Source organism: Diceros bicornis, chromosome 29 (genome assembly GCF_020826845.1).
Source record: "Diceros bicornis minor isolate mBicDic1 chromosome 29, mDicBic1.mat.cur, whole genome shotgun sequence".
NCBI lineage: Eukaryota > Metazoa > Chordata > Mammalia > Perissodactyla > Rhinocerotidae > Diceros > Diceros bicornis.
In genome coordinates this window covers 20,915,148-20,932,885 of record NC_080768.1, presented here as the reverse complement: position 1 = coordinate 20,932,885, position 17,738 = coordinate 20,915,148, and the positions used below count along the sequence as shown (strand labels likewise).

Genomic DNA, 17,738 nt, shown 5'->3' with positions numbered 1-17,738 from the left:
ATATAAATATAGGTATATGAGGAAAACGAAGAAATGATAACATCAATATCATTCAGGATAGCGTGTATGTCTGCAAGGAAGGGGAATGAGTTTGGAGAAAAGCACAGGGAATCCTTAAATATATTGATTATATTCTTGAATGTTTATTATTGTACTTTATAATTTACATAAATGACATATATTCTCTTGGTTGTAACAAAAATCACATAATAAAAACAATCATAAAATTCAGTTATATTAGTAGTATAGTGGGCACTGAAGATTTTTCCTTTAGGTTCTATTACCACCTGCAGGTTAAAACTAGATACTGCAAAAAACTGTTTTTTTCAAAGACCAATTGAATGAATGAACATCCAAATAAAAGGACTCTACAAAGCATTCAGTATATAAAGAAGTACAAAAGACAGGCTTTCTGCTCTAGCCAGCCTTAAAATCCATCTCCACCGTTATCCACGGTGAATACTGAACACACAGAACATGTTAAAGGGATAAACAATATAGCACAAAATGTTATATTGCACGTGCCCCCTGATCAGTGTCATACTAAATATCAAATAACAAACAAATGATATTTTCCACAGCATGACAACTGATTTAGTTTACGATCAAGATCCAACTCCTTGACTCGATTCTTTCGCTACTACTTTAGGCCAGGCCTCAATTACTTCATGCCAGTTACCACCCGTTGTTCTTGTCGCTCACCTCTCCTCTGCTCTCTCTAGTCTGTTCTAAACATTGTCACTACATTAAAGTCTTAAAGTAACTACTTCATTATATCATTGCCTCTTGCCAAACCTCCACTGGTTTCACACTATCTACAGAACAAAGCCCAAACTCTTCAGATCAACATTTAAGATTTTCTACACTTTGGCCTCAACCTTCATCATCAACCTTGCTTTCTTCTCCTGCCTCCCCATCCCCCACCCCATATGACTTCTCCACTTCACCTAATCTAGTTTGCATTATCCATCGCTTATTCTGGATGTATTATCTGTGTTCTAGGTGTGCTCCTTTTCCTTGAACATCATTCTTCCATTTCGTTATGCCTCCTCCCCCATCTTTAACACATGTGTTAAACTGTTCTTAAATGTGGAAAACTGAGATGTAGTTTCAATGTGTATCTCTTAGAAGCCATTCATGTTCCCCACCTACATTTCCACCAGACTGTTGTCCCTAATTTCATTCTACATAGAAATCCTGGAGTTATCATTATCTGAGGCAATATATCAGTACTCTTTCTCTGAATTCCTAAAGCACTGTCTGTATCATTTATTTGCCATATTCATACACTGCTAATACTAAACTAATTCATTTGCATAAGATTTGTTTTCTAAACTAGATGTTAAGTTTTTGGAAGTCCGGGATAATTTTGTAGTTTTTCAGGTTTTTTCTTTCCTTTGTCCTCTGCTAAGATCAGTAACGCCTATATTTGAGTGAGGACCCCCTTTTAAGGCAAAAATTTCTCAGACTCCTCCCACCACCAAACAGACATAATAGTATTGACACTTTTCAGGGTCCATAAATTCAAAAACCATAGTGACTATATTGATTTCAGTAATGCCTTTGAATTCATTTGAATTGTTTTAATGACAATAGTCCTACATATTTAAAAACAATAATATGTATGTATAAAACAAAATGATGACGACGATGATAAGATTTTGGGGCCATACCACATGCTAGCACTTTTTCCCATGCATTTTCTAATTTAGTCAAGAAATCCCTCCAAGGAATCAGTAGACTTCAGTTTAAACCTGGGCTCCCCACCACTTGGAGCTGTCAGAACTTTAGTAATTCATTTAACCTCTCATTTGTAAAATGGAACGGATGCAGAATCAATCTCTTCAGGATAGTTGTGAGAATTATGAAAATCACAACAGATGAAATGCTTACCCCTGCACCTTGTACAAAATGAACATTATTTTTAAAAAACCCTCCAACGTAGGCAATATTATTATTCCCACCCCCTAATTTTATATATGGGGTAATTGAGGCTCAGAAAGGTTAAGTAAATTGCCCAAGACCTTAGAGGTAGTGAGTGGCGGAATTAGAATGGGGCCTAGGGCCCTCGGGACTACAATAAACACCTAATCGGTGAGTTGCTCTGTTCTCTGAGTTCCCACAGCCCTTTGTTTTCTCACAAAACAGACTTTATTTACATCATACCCTATTTCTCCATCATTCACTAAAATATGACCTCTTCAAGGGCAGGGACTATGTTCCTATTACCTACATAATTAGCAATGCTTGACACATAGAAAGTACTAAAAAATGTATGACAAATAAATAGTGTCAAAGAGCATTGCCTTGGGACTGAACCCGGTTAAGGTTGCAAATTACAGTAGCAGAAAGAGCTTTATTTCTGTGAATTATGTATTGAGATGCAGTTCTATTAATTGGTTCTGTGAACACTTTCCGTTGGTCATTGAGAACAATTTGTTATTGGAACCCAGATGCCCATTCTTCATTCCTCCCGCCTTTATTTTGCTTAAAACAAACTTATCCCACAGTTACAAACTGTCTAAAAATAGAATGCCCTTGCACTCAAGTAAAATTGACCCGTGTTTTAACTTCTCAGGTAGGCACACTGAAGGCATTAATTGTCCTTTTGTCGCATTTTTTTCTTTTACGAGAGAAGCTGTCAGTTTATTAACCTTAAAAGAGCAGCTGCTGAGAGAAGAGCGTAAATAAAAAGGGAATTCAGAGACTATAATTTTAGAGAAAATTTCTCGGGATTAAATTCTGATGAAAAGCATCTGGTTCTTCTAAGGCAAAAGCAGGGCATTAGTCCAAGGTGGCGTTAATTATTAACATTTATGATTCTCCCACTGACCAGCTATATGACACTTGGACAATTAACTCCCGTGGATTTATCTCCTCCCGTGTAAAATTAGGACTACATTGTAAAGGCCCTTCTCTTTCCATCCCTTCGTGACCGGGATGTGCGTGGATTGGGACTAGATGAGCGATCCCGGTCTCTGGTCTCTTCTCCTGCTTCCGGGACCGTCCAGACCTGACGCCCCCACGGAAAACGAAAAGGCGCCCCCAAGGAGCAATCCACTTCCGCACAGGCCTACTCCCCACGATCGACGAGCAGCGCCGGAAGCGCACAGCCTGCTGGGATTTGTAGTCATCCCCCCCTTGGCGAACGGGCAGGCGCTTATAACCGGGGTGGGGGGAGGGTCGACTTGGCATTCTGGGATATGTAGTCTCTGGTGGTTCCTCTGGGTAATCGGCGCCGAGCGAAAGGGCCAGCGGTGACACCACAGACTCCGGCGGATCACGTGATTCCAGTCTAGCGCGTTGATCGCACTGCGGCTCCCGCCCCAGCGAGTTCTCGCCCCCGCGCGGCCGTTGCCGAGGAGACGGCGCATGTCTCCCCGCGCGCTGCCCCCTCTGCAGTCCCCCCGCCCCTCTTCTCCCACCACAATGAGATCCTAAGATGGCGGTGGGTGCGGCGGTTGGCGCCGAGTAGCTGAGGTAGAAAAGGCGGCCATTGGGCCCTAGGCAGCCAGGAAACTGTGGACTCTCCCCGCTGCGGTCTCTGAGGACCGCTGCCGGGTCGTGGGGGCTGACCGCTACTCCGTCCTTGGCAGGAGCGGCGGCTTCGTTTACAGGTAATGTCTGCGCGTCCCCAGCCCCTGGCAACCGAGGGCGGCGCGGGCAGGGGCGGGAGAGCAACGGCTCGGGGGCGCTTGCCCTGGAGGGCCTGGCCGCCGGCCCACGCCTCTCTGTGGGCTGCTGGTCATCTTGCTGTGTGCTTCCCGTCCCCCGGGCAGTCGGTCCGCCCCCTCCCCCGGACCCACCGACCGACGCGACCTCCGGGTGAGCATCTAGGGACGCGTTAGCGGCGACGGCGAACCCCCGTCCCGCCTCCCCGCCCCTGTCCTTCGGGCCCGGTGCGCCAGGAATGTCCCTGGCGAGTGGAGGGAGCGGAGCGGGGGCTGTGGTTTGCTTGCCAGGGGCAGGGGGTCTGGTTCTCCACAGCAAGGGGCCTTGGTGGCCGTAGTCTCCGTCACTGCGTCCCCCCCCACCCCCCCGATTCCGTTCCGCGGGGCTCTCGCTGTCCAGAATTTGGGGTTGAGACGGGCGGGTGAGGAGCGACGCGACTTCGGGGTTGGGCTGTGAGCAGCGGACTTGCGCTGTCGCGGGCGCTCTTGGAGCGGAAGGGCCGGGGAGGCGTTCCTGATTTCGGCTACGAGGCGGTTTATACTTGCGGGGGGGATCTTCATTGCTTAGCTCTTCCCCCCCGCCTCCTCCATCCCCCGCTGCAGGGCCGGTTGGAATGGGCCTGGGATGGGGAAAACGAAATGCCGAGTGGGATGCGGGAAACGTTGCTTGCCCTGCAGAAACGGGTGTTGGGGGATTAGGCAGTAGGCCTCGCTAGGGAGGCGGGTCGTCCAAACTTTTCATCACGCGGCCCAGTCCTCGGGAGCTCGCCTGGGCTGAATTTGTTTGTTTGTTTCTTTTCCCTGAGCGATTTGACGTCTGTGTGGTGTGCCCTAGGGGGCACGGATCGTGTTTTGGCGCTGGAAGGAGCGGGCTTGCTGGGCGCCCCTGCCACCCCCGCCCCATAACTGCTTTCCAGACTCCGCCTTCTGGTGTTCTCTGGTTACTGGCGTGGGTGTTGTAGAGCCTGGGTGCACCTGCTCCTTTCTTTCCCTATCGCCTTCCTGGGCAGAGCCGCTGCAAACCAGTATCATACTGAGTTTCTGCACTGAGGGTAGACCTTGTGTTTATACAGTGACAAGGTTATTTTCTTATAAAGGAGCTAGCTTTTAAATAAATAAACCTTTTTTCGTCGCCGGGTATCCCAAGTTCTTGAGTAGTCTGGGTGACAGGAAGTTAATGCCTTGGTCAATCTGAAGAGTAAACTTTGGCATGGATCTTTACATGATAATTGGGGTTAACCATTGTCGTTACGTTCCAAAGTAGATGTTAAGGCATCATCTTGCTGTTTGGTAGGATCATACAAGTTTGGAGGATTTAAAACATTTATGCGTATCACGTTTTCCAAAAGGATTAAAGTAACTTGAGTTTAAAATATTGATAAAGTGGATTTTTGCTCTCCTGGTGATTTTCTAAACATATTTTAGGTTATAAATATAGTGTTTGTTATTCTGTACTTCATAGTGTAAGGAAGGAATTTACTGAAGTGATTTTTTTTTAAATCATAAGCAGGCAGCACCTTTGAAGTGTGAAGCAGGAAAGGAGCCGTTTCTGAGCCGCAAAACCTAGTTTCTAAACAGGTAATTTGACATCATTATATATGTTATTGTCTTTCACATTATAGTTGAAGAAGACTTTCTAACGGAAACTGTTAAAATACCAGTGCATGGTTGAGGGCCCTCTCTAGTTAGAAAACAGTCCAGGTTTGCTGCCCTGTTCGCCCCACTTTTTGGCATACCACCTTGGTCTGCCTTCATACTTTTGTTAGAGAAGAGCCATGTCATTCCTGGTTATTGAATACTAGAATAGTTTATGCATTACCTTTTGAAATGCCTTTGTCTTCACAGAATTTCTTCAGCCCATTTGAACTTGAATTTGTCCTATAACAACTGTTTGGGTACCCTCTCTTCCCAAATCCGTTTAATCTTGTCATCTTCTTCTACAACTTTTCTGTTAATTGGCTGTTTTTATTTTTATTCACAAACTCTACTTTTTAAACTTGTTATACGTACTGTTAACTGAAGTTTCATTTTTTTTCTTTCAGCTATCTAAAATTACTTTTAACCATTAGTTTCTATGCATGGTGTGTTATCAAATACTGGTTATTTAAGGATATTCTCTGACCAGCAGAAAAACTTCAATGTAAGTTCATTGAGGGAAAGTTAAGTAATTGTTTGCTAAGGACAATTTAGAAATTAAATGACTAAAAGATGAGAATTAGAAGAAATTTTTGTTAAAAACATTTTAGAAATAATTGCTCTTTCAAGAAAATCTCAATAGGAGTCTGAATTTAATTCTCTTGTTAAAATTTTAAGACAAGTTGTTTTCAAAATTTGTTTAATATATCCTTGCTTTCTAGGAAAGCAGACACATCTTCCACTCCTTTATGAAATAAGCTAACTCATGAGTACATACAGATTGGCAGTTGATTTATATCTTGATTATAATTCTCAGTAGTATTTTCTATTTTAATTAGAAGACTATAGCAGAATAGGACAAGAAAAATGGAACTCGGGGAAAGGTGAAATGTGAGTATGTGCGTTAGAGTTCTTAACGTTAGACTGTATAGTAGGCATTTAGTAAAATAGAAAGAATTATAGAATCAGTTATAAAATAAATAATTTTCCTTTTAACACATTAGGGGAGTTGGATAATGTGGAATAAAAGTATAGGGTAAATTGAATTAACTTGCATTAGAAGATCTTGGTTTTGTCAATAAGGGATTTGGCCATTTGTGAAGGAGGCAAGTGTATTTGAGACTTGGGAAAAATAGAAAGGGTTTGGAATAATCGCACTAGGGAATTCAGTAAGAAGCCAACAAGAGGTACATAGCAATGCGTTCATCTTACAAATTTTATTGAGTGTCTATAAGGTGCTACTTAATGACTGTGAATTAAGGTTTTTTTTTCGAGTTTGGAGATATGGCAGTGAGCAGAACAGATAAGGTGTCTCACCTCATGGAGTAAACCTACATTTTAAAAGTGTGTGTGTGTGTGTGTACAGTATAGTATAGTATGCCTTAATAGTGGATATAATCAATGCCATTTTAAAACTATTTCCCCACTGTTTGACAGTCTGAGAGTAGAAACAGAGAAAGCAGGTAGTGGGATTTATCCATAATTGAGTTGACAGAATGGGCCAATAGGTGAGGAAGTCAAGGGTGCTAGCAAGGCATTTTTGGAATGGCTTACTTGGGTTTGTGTTTGAGGTTGAGTAAGGACGCAAGGAATTAATGGATTCCTGGAGAGAGAAATGATCAAGGGACTGGAAGTGTTCAGCAGGGCCAAGAGCTGGTTCAGCAGGAGTGAGCAAGTGAGAGAAGTAGAATGCAAGGACTTATGATCAGCAGGAGGAATTTCAGAAGTTCAGGATCTTGAACAAATTACCAGTTGAGAGTGAAAGCAGTATTGGAATAGAGAGGATGAGATGGATGTTGGAATTGAAGCCAGAGTCTTAGAAAAATCATGGCAAATGTTCAGGTCATGAAAGCAGGGAATGAGGTGTAGAGTGAAACCACAAGCTAGTTGTTATCAAGAAAAGTACAAGACTATCTCAAGGTGGACAGTAGGAAACGGTGCCCAAAATAGGGAGAGTGACTTTTTTTTTTTTTTTGTGACCACACCAGCCCTGTGCTAACATCTGCCAGTCCTCCTCTTTTTTTGCTGAGGAATACTGGCCCTGGGCTAACATCCGTGCCCATCTTCCTCTACTTTATATGGGACGCCACCGCAGCATGGCTTACCAAGCAGTGCGTCGGTGCATCCCAGGATCCGAACAGGTGAACCCCAGGCCACGGCATCGGAGCGCACGCACTTAACTGCTTGCGCCACCAGGCCGGCCCCAGGGAGAGTGACATTTTTGATGGCTAATTTGTTCAAAAGAGGAAGGTTAAGCATTAGTTAAATAAGAATGGTCTGCAAATGGTATCCTTTCCCCATGAATCTGGGAGACTAGGAAGAGTAGCATCTTATTTAGAAGGAATTTCCAAGGAAATAATGCTTTTAGAAGAATTTGGGATTTTATTGAAGCTAAAGATACAGGAGAAATGTTGGGGAACAGATGGAGGATGTATAGGGAATTTGTAATGGTGCAGTGGCAGGGGATGACAGGAAGAGCTGTTATCAGTGAGTAGGGGATAAAGTGGCAGTGATGATAGGGATTTGAGGTTGATGGGGTAGCAGGGCCTACAGATTTGTGTAGGGAGGTATATGTAATCAACGACAAGGAAGTGATAGATTTGAATATAAATTGTAGGGAGGGAGAGGTCTTGGCAAGCGGAATTTAATTGACCTCAGTTCTTCCTGCTCTTGTAGAAAGCAAGGATATATTAAATTTTGTTGGTGTGAAAATGGTAAGATAGACCTAATGCAATACTTGGTACATAGTGGGGTCTAATCAAATTTTTGTTGATTCAAATTGAGTGTTATATTTTGTTGCAATCTCTCTTTCTCCCTTCAATATCCTAAGAGTTTTCTGTTTTTTAATTTGAAGAGGGTAATTACAGAGATATCTTAAGTTCTAGAAAATTACTGAAATTTTTAGAAAGTCTCAAAGAAAGAGACTGAAAGAGCTATGGAAAAGATTTTTTATGATTTTTTAGGTACTTGACCATCTTAAGAACAGAGAAGAAATTGGGAACTTCCTTAAATGAAACAACGCATAATACCAAATAGGCATTTTCTCCTCTTCAGTTCCTTTAAAAATGTTTAGTACAGTTGTACACTGTATTAAGACTTTTAAAATGATGTAATGGGTATTTCCTTTTTGTAGTTAGTAAAAGAAATACCCCAAATAATGCAACCTTTAGAAAACTTGTACAGATATGTAAAATACCAGCTTTGGTTATTTTATGACTCTAAGTAGATATTTAGGGAAAAAATGTACTTTCTACAGAATTGTTTTATTTGGATATTTCTAAAACTTTGATGTACAGCTGTTGAGAAGTAAGGTATTTCCAGAGATGGTTTTGAGTAATTTAATGCCATTTGAAAAATAATATCTGAATTTTAAAGATTTTAGGAAAATAATCTTTTTTCTAGATTACTTAATTTCTTCTTTACTTTGTGTTCTTATTTCAAAGGTAAACCTTTGTCAGTCATAGGTATTTTTGTGGTACTTAATACTGTGATATTCTACTAAGAGATATATATATATATATATATATATATATATATATATATATATATATATATATAAAATATATAAAATACGTCTGTAGTAGGAATTCTGCAACAGGATTTTCTTCAAAAAGATCAGTCACTGAAAGTAGCTTATAAATTGCCATAGTATTTTTGCATTTCGTGTCTTTGCAAGATCAGGGAGCCAAATAAAGTGGTCAAAAATAGCTAAAGGAAACTTATAAATAATAGTTTCAACTTAGTTTAGTAGGTCATAGGGTGGATAGAGGTGCTTGTTTAAAGTAGAAGAACGTTACGTTTATCCCCATTTAGCTTCCCTTACTATCCTCCATCACTTGCACCAGTTGTTTTCCAATGGCTTGACTTTTCTGTCTTATTGTCCTTCTGTTAAACCTGCCTAGAAAAATCCCGGCTTTGGATGGATTCAATGGAGCGTTTATACCAAGGCTGATGAGGACTGCTGAGAAAAAAATTCACACTTTGGATTAGTTGTATCAGTGAATGTTCTCTGCTCTTACCTGAGTCATTAGTGCTGCCCACAGGCATTCTCCTTTACCCTTCTCACATCTCTCAGACACTGCCATCTCAGTCTCACATTTAATGAGCAGTCCTTTCTACTTCACATCACTTACGAATTTCCTCAACTGCCTACCACCAAATCTGATAACCAGCCTGTATCCAATTCCATGGTTTACTCGTTTCCTTTTGTTTCAGTGAAAGAAGTTTTCTTCTGCTTGTGTAAAGCTAATAATTTTTCTTATGCCGTGGATCCCAATTGCTCCCGCTTTTCCAGAGACCACATGTTATTTGCTTATCTCCTTTCTCTTCTGTGTCTTCAGTATCTCCGTCTACTAGCTCTATCCCCACAAATTTTAAATATACTCAGGATACTTTCATTTTAACAGAACATTCTCTATGACCATCTCCGTCTGCTTCACTTCACAGACTGATTCCTTGAAAAAATTACTTAATGACTTCCTTTATTTTTTCCCTTCCCATTAATAAATGCATTCTAATTATGGCATCGACCCTTATCATCCTGCTGAAGTTGCTCTTATCAAGGTCATCAGTAACCTCCTTCTTGCTAAATCCAAGAAGTACTGCTTCTTAGTACTTATATGTTCTTATATGACAAAGTGACATCTGGCATTCTTATCATTTCTTCCTTCTTTACACACTTTATTCCTCTTTCTAGCACTCTCCTGGTTTCCCTCCTGTCTTTCTGTACCTTCTCAGTGTTCTTTTTCTTCTTTCTCTTAAATATCAATGTCCTTCAAGGTTCGGTCTTCTCTTACTCTTCATTTTCTCTATGAACTTTCTATTCCACTTCGAGGACTTTTGTGAGTGGATGACTTGCAGATCTCTAGCCTCAATTTCACTTCTGAGAGATCAGTATTTGTCCACTAGACAAATTTAATTGGGTGTACAATAGGCATCTCAAACCCAACATTTCTAAAACTGAACTCATCAGCTTCTTTCAACAACAAAAACCTGTTCCTTTTCAAGTCACTTTGAATATATCATACACCCAATTGTTCAGGCTAGAAACCTAGGATTCATCCTTTAACTCCTTCCTCACTGCCTCATCTCCCACATAATAGTCACCAAGTCCTATTGATTCTGCTATAGAAATCTTGGCTTGAATCAGTCTTCTTCTTTATATACCTAGTGTTTTGATTATTGTAAAATTTTATATGTAAATAATAGTTTATAATAATAAAACAATCTAAATAATAGTTTATACTAGTGTGTCTACAGAATAAAATTTAGAAGGCAGAGATCCTGTATTCTTAATGGTGACTTGAGATGGTTAGAGAGGTTGGCATTTTTATTGTCTTAGAGAGCTCAGCTAGATTTTAACATACTGAGAATTAATCCATATGCAATTATTTTTTTAGCTTCCTATTAATACTTTTACTTCTGTAGGGATGTGCCTTTTAACATATTTGATATAATTAAGTTATTACATATTCTGTCTCATCATATATCAATCACAATATAACAGTAGATAAGGTTGTTAACTTGATAGATTTTATTTAGTAAATAGTCTTTTAAAAAAGATTTAAAAAATATTTGATCTAGTTTTCCCAAACTAATTTTAATGTACCATTTTTAAATTGTTTTAGAAACTTATTTTAATAGTAGTCAAAGTAATTAGCCTATAAATAGACCCTTAGAAGAAAGTCTTCATTTTAGGGGGAATTTATTGTAATATAAAAATAGAATATAAAACATTATCTCTCCAAATATAGTCTTAATAAATTTATCTTAACCTTACTTTATGTTTTTACTGATAGAAAGTATAATATACTCTATTTTAAGAAAAAAATTGATATGTAAGAGTTTTTACTTAAATACTTTAACAATTTTTCATTCTACTTTACATTTTAAGAAATTTTGCTTATAGTACTTTTGAATATAGTATTGCCTCTACTGCATATGTATTTTTCTGAGCTCTTGTTCTTTAATATTACAAATTTGTACACCTAGAAAATAGTAGTTGCAAAACGTTTTGTTTAAATGAGTCATTTCAGTTCACTGGACATACCTCTCCATGGGTATCAATTATTTTGTAAAATTGTTAAATATATTTGTAGTATAAAAAAATAATATATTTCTGAAAATATATGAAATAAGAGGGAAAATCATGACTTTACTGCTCCTGTTGCCGACAACTGTTTTCATGCAAGCATTTTAGTATATTTTCTTAGTTTTTTTAATATATATCCAGTTTTGCATGTTGCTTTTTTTCTTTTATACTGTATGATAATGTTGTGAACACAGACAATATTGTTATACACAGCCTTCATAATTATATGTTTTGAAGGATATTCTTGTCTAATAGCGTTCAGGGTATCGTTTGACATTTAGTTTGTTTTCAATTTATCGCAGTTATAGCATAATAAACAACTTCCTTCATTATAGTTTTTCCCCCTGTATTTAAGGTTATTTTCTTAGATTAGCTATGGAGGGATAGAATTACTGGATCAAAACTAAGTTTTAGTTCTTGATACAGTATTGTCAAAATGCTCTCCAGAAAGGTTATACCAGTTTATGTTTTCACCATAGTGACGGTGAGTTTTGGTTTCCCTTTGCTGTCATTAGGATTAGGTAATATATGTAATTTAGCAGACTTAATAGTATTTTATTTTAATTTGCAGCTGGACTTTATTATTAATAGTTTTATGATTTTATGTTTACTGATTTCTTTGTAAATTGCCTGTCATACTTATTTTTCTTGTTTTTTTAGTGTTTTATTTTTTCACAAATTCTTTATACAGTAAAGATATTAACTGTATATTTCATATTTCTTTCAGATTTTTTTCCCTAATTTGTCATTTACTTTTTATTCTCAGCATACTTAGGATTCACTTTTATGTGAATACAATCTGTTGAACTTTTTATTTCTGCAATCCAAATTAGTAAGATTTCTATTTTTAAAGTCTGTTCTATTTTCTTATTTGTCTCTTGTTTGATTTTTTTAATCTTATTTATCTATTTTAATCTACTTTCTTGGTGTTATGGTATAAGGCAGCCTTTTTCAGTTGGGAGAGAATTAAGCTCTATTGCTCTAAGGCATCCATTGTTTACTGTGAATTAATTTCTCTTCCATGTCTGGAATGGTACTGGGTATGTACCATCCTTGAGAGAATTGAGAAAATAGTGACTCAAATCATTTTCTGTCTTCTCTGTTTAAGGTGAAGAATCCTAGTTTGAAAAGCTGTTAAAACTCTAAATCCTTTTTAAAAATTTGTTGGCAAGTTGTTCCATCAGTTGAATAATCCTACATCATAGAATTGTGAGGATTAAATGATATAGTGCACATATAATATTTAGCATGGTGCCTGGCATATAGTAAACAAATGCCAAGGTACAGATGTTAGCTATAATTAATTTTTCTCATAACATTGTTCTAATTGGGTATATTTGAGAATTTTCTTTTTAGGGGCTGTTGCTAATTTAACCATATAGGCACTCAGTGTGATCAAGTATCTTAGGACTAGTTGTCTACTATATTGCTGTCTTGCTTTTATTTTTCAGATATTTGAATTTTTTTTTTTGACTTATGTATTCTGACTTGTTTTGTTATATTCCAAAAAGAATCCCAGTGGGACTTTTATTGGAATTTCATTAAGCCTATACATTTATTAAAAATGGCACATTTATTATAAGTGTCTTCCCATTAGGGAAGATAGTTTGTTTTTCTACGTATTAAAATTTTCTCTTATATTGTTCTGTAGAGTTTAATAGTGCTTCTTCACATAGGGCAAAGTTATTATTCCTAGGTATTTATTTATTTTTTGTCACTATTATAAGTGGCATCATTTTCCCCCGCTGTACTTTCTAAGTGGTTTTTGGTGGTATTTTGAAGTTCTCTAGGTTTTTTGTTTTTTTTTTTTTATCCTGAGGAAGATTTGCCCTGAGCTAATGTGTATTGTCAACCTTCTTCTATTTTTTTGTATGTGGGCCGCCGCCACAGCATGGCCACTGACAGGTGGTGTAGGTCTGTGCCCAGGAGCTGGACCTGGGCTGCCAAAGTGGAGTGTGCCAGACTTAACCACTAGGCCACCGGGGCTGGCCCTCTCTAGGTTTTTTAATGCATATTCTTTAAGAATACCACCTTTTCTCTTTTCAGTATTAATACAGGTTTCATATTTTTGCATTTTGTAAAACTTAAAACAATGCTAAATAACTGATACGTAGCGTTCTTGTTTTGGTCTTTATTTTAATAAGGATGTCCTTTATGTCTTATTTTAAGATTGTTGGCTATTGGTTTAAAATATACTTCTTTCGGGCCAGCCTCAGTGGGCTAGTGGTTAAATTCGGTGTACTCTGCTTTCGCAGCCTGGGTTTGGTTCCCGGGTGCAGACCTATACCACTCGTCAGTGGCCATGCCGTGGCAGCGGCTCACATACAAAAAGAGGAAGATTGGCAACAGATGTTAGCTCAGGGCGAATATTCCTCACCAAAATAAAAAAAAAATACTTCTTTCAACTCTTTAGAAAATGATTAAAGTAAAATATGCTCATTGAAGAAAACACAAACAGTATAAAAATACATGTAACTGTGAGGACATGTCAGTGTATTTGTACTTTTTAAGATTTTTTCAAATTAAGTGTTGAATTTTATCACATCATTTGTTATTCTGAGATGATAAAATTTAACCTGCTATGTAATCTGTTAATATAATATATTATTCTTATAGATATCCTAGTGTTAAAACGTCTGTGGGATAAATCCTACTTTGTCATGGATGATAATCCTTTTACTATTATGCTCTAGTGAATGGGATAAGTTAGGATCTTAGAATCAAAGCAATTTGATTTCATATTCTTTTTTGACATTTTTAGCTGAACGACCTTGGGAAAATTTATCTAACTCCTTTGAATGTTAGTGTAATTGTTTGTAAAGTGAGAAACCTATTATAACCCTGATGTCTAATGGCTTTCTCTGCCCATTGAATTATAGATAAGTTATCTCACCATCTCCTCTTTCACTCAGTCCCCCTCCAACCTGTGCAGTTCCACGCCCAGTGGAAATCCACAGTCCTCCAAAGATGGGGAAGAACTCTTATTTTCTCATCATCATCTCTGCTTCTGAACCTTTGCTTCTGCCATTGCTGCTTCTGTTTCTCATCTCTTTGACCCAGGTATGAAATTCAGTACCTTGCTTGATTTTCATAAAATCCCCGCTTTTTTTATTGGGGAGAATTTGTGACTTTGGTAGACTATGTCAAAATTTAGGGAAAACCATGAGGTAGCAGCCATACAATTTAAAATAGGGCACTAGACTTCAATATTTTTTAAATGTTTTTAGCCACTGTATTCTTGGCTTTTATTGGCCTGTCACCTGCCTAGTCCTGCTTCTTTCTGCCTGCCTTCTCCTCATCGTTACCTTCCTTCCTATTAAAACCATACCTTTCTCTGTGTTTCATGCAGAGCGGTTCTACCCTCTTTGAATCTTTGGTACAAAACAAATGCCCAGGTCTCTGGGAGCACTATTTTCTTCTCTAAGAGCAGTTTTGGTTCTAGCTATTAATAACTTTTTCCTACCTTATTACTCTACCTTTTAGGACTGTGTTGAATAAATTAAATAAAATAACCTTAAAGCATGCAGGCCAGGCAGTACACATAGTGGATATTCTGAGGTTTTCTTTCCCCTCCCCATCACTCCAGCTACTTAACTGATGTTAATCATAATATGCCTACGGCAGCTAAATCAATTTGTCTGTGATGTGTCGTTGACAGTGCCTCTCTTTATTTCATAAAATCAACTTTTCCAACATTCCTTTATATTGCTAAGCTTCATGGAATAATTTAAAAATTAGAGTTTGTTTTTATGTTAAAACAGTTAGTTTTCACTTGTTTTGCAGAAAATTAATTGTTAAAGCCAGTATGGCCACAGGAGGAGGTCCTTTTGAAGAAGGCATGAATGATCAGGATTTACCAAACTGGAGCAGTGAGGGTGTTGATGACCGACTTAACAACATGGTATGATATTTTATTATTGATGGCGTGTTGTTGATTACTAATGTTAAAATGGAACTTTCCCCTGACTTTGCCAAATCAAACTCACGGAAACTCTTTGTGAACACATTTTTTCTCACTGGCCAAGGTATTAAAAGACCGTGGGCTGTTCATTATATTAGTTGAAGACATTTTTGTTTGTAGGTAACATATCAACTTGGGTTAGCTTAAGCCAAAAAGGAAATTTATTATAAGGATGTAAAGATGTTTTATGGAAAAAAAGTTAAAGGAATATAGCTGGGTTTTAGGAGGGGACTAGAAAAAGGAACTAGAAAGTTGTCAAGAATTACTTTTTCCCGGGGCTGGCCTGGTGGCGCAAGCAGTTAAGTGCGCGTGCTCCGTTGCAGCGGCCTGGGGTTCGCCGGTTCGGATCCCGGGTGCGCACCGACACACCACTTGGCAAACCATGCTGTGGCGGCATCACACATAAAGTGGAGGAAGATGGGCACGGGTGTTAGCCCAGGGTCAGTCTTCCTCAGCAAAAAAAGAGGAGGATTGGCAGATGTTAGCACAGGGCTGATCGCCCTCACAAAAAAAAAAAATAAAGAATTACTTTTTCCCTACCCTGACTCTTTGCCTCTGCTTAACACAACTTTCTTAACAGACCAGCTTTCTCTCGTGGTGTACTATGGCTGCCCCTTTATTCTAAAGTTTTCAGTTATGGCTGCAATTACATACTGACAACTTATCTGTTAGTTGCAATTTGAAATTTTAAAGTATAATTATCGCAATTTGGATTAGATATACATCTCTTTTCCAGTCATCTGTGGCCAGGTGGAGTGTGGTACGTAGTACAAGAGGTGCGCAGGAGCACCTACACATGGATTGGGGTGCAGGGGCAGTTTGTAGAGAAGGGAGTTTTATTATTAAAAGTGAGGAAAATATCCCAAAAAGTTTCACTGTAGTAAAACCAAAAGATTCTTCCAATGTGGATAAGGTGGAAATTTTATAGACCTTTTTGGTGAATGAGTTAGGTTATGTGGATATAACTAAGTAATGTTTTTTTAGTTAAAACATTAAGCATTTTTGTCATTTCATATCAGATCTTATCATGTAGCACATTGTTGCCTATAAAAAATAATAGTAGTTGTATTTATTGCTTATTGTATGCTAGGCACATGCTTATTATATATGCTAGATGTTTTATATATGTTATTTTTAATTGTGTTTTAAAGGTGACACTATTTTAGAGATTAGGAAACTGAGACCATGGGAAGTTAAATAAATTGCCTAGGGTCACACAGTGGAGCGTTTCTTCAGCATACAATAATTACTTTAGAACCCAGGTTGATTCTAGATCTGTCTTCTTCTTTTCATACATACTGACTTTAAAGGAGGCCAGTAAAGGTATCTATAATTTATTTTATTATTCAATTTATAAATAGTAAAGAAGCATTTTTAAAAGTGCTTTTGAAAATATTCAGACTGACTGTAGGGTTGGAATGTGGGGATTTATATTTGTTAATGATCTGTGATAGGAAAGTAATCTATTTTCTGAAGGACAGTCTTTGAAATTTAGGCTGGATGTAATGGGGGGAAAATGGGTTAGTAGAAGTAAATAATTGTCTCAATGACTATATGTTTATGTGAAAAATGTTTTGTCATTTTTAATACCAAAATTTTTTAAGCATACCAAATTATTTTCCTGGTTTGATAGAGGCCAGATTAACTTTTGCCTTTACTTTTTTAAAGGATTGGAGTGGCCAACAGAAGAAGGCAAATAGATCATCAGAAAAGAATAAGAAAAAGTTTGGTGGAGAAAGTGATAAAAGGGTAACTAATGATATTTCTCCGGAGTCATCACCAGGAGTTGGAAGGCGAAGAACAAAGACTCCCCATACGTTTCCACACAGTAGATATATGACTCAGATGTCTGTTCCAGAGCAGGCAGAATTAGAGAAACTTAAACAGCGGATAAACTTCAGTGATTTAGATCAGGTTTGTGAATTATTTTAAAAATCAAGTTATGACTATGGGAAATATTTGAAATCAATTAAGTAATTTGTCTTAAAAATAAAAATTGAGCTGTTTATATCTTTTTTCTTAGTTTCTTTGCATATGGAAAGATTTTAATCAGTGGTCATGGTCGTTATTCTTTGGAGGACAACAAAGTATTTATTTCTAAACTTGCTGAGGACAAGTCTTTCGGGATCATCACTATATTATGTGACTAACTTTCATGATTTCATTTTGAAACTAAATTTTGCATGCTAGTGACTGAATAAGATTGCTATTAAGCAAAAGGGAAGATCCGGTTTAGAATATTTATCATTGGCTAAGTGTGGGTGTGATAGATTACCTCAGGTTTAGAATAAAACGATGGTTTGTATTTAAATCACGGAAATAAAGTTTAGAACTAAAAGCAAGAAGAAATGATAATGAACTCCTGACAAATATTTTACTT

At 37.9% G+C, this 17,738-nt stretch overlaps 1 protein-coding gene across 33 annotated transcripts in view; it reads left to right on the top strand.

Annotated features, from left to right (window-relative positions):
- Positions 1-3,334: 3,334 nt before the first annotated feature.
- Positions 3,335-17,738, top strand: part of PCM1 (pericentriolar material 1) — an 89,617-nt gene continuing 75,213 nt past the window's right edge. For 11 of the 33 annotated variants that reach the window (XM_058525056.1, XM_058525047.1, XM_058525055.1 and 8 more), the window contains exons 1-4: positions 3,336-3,617; positions 5,182-5,249; positions 15,181-15,298; positions 17,027-17,272. In XM_058525056.1, coding sequence (XP_058381039.1) covers positions 15,203-15,298; positions 17,027-17,272 — 342 coding nt within the window. In that variant the 5' untranslated portion in view covers positions 3,336-3,617; positions 5,182-5,249; positions 15,181-15,202. Of the gene's footprint in view, positions 3,618-5,178; positions 5,250-5,713; positions 5,812-14,309; positions 14,458-15,180; positions 15,299-17,026; positions 17,273-17,738 lie in introns of all 33 variants that reach the window. The other 22 variants (XM_058525061.1, XM_058525066.1, XM_058525060.1 and 19 more) reach the window with 6 other exon arrangements.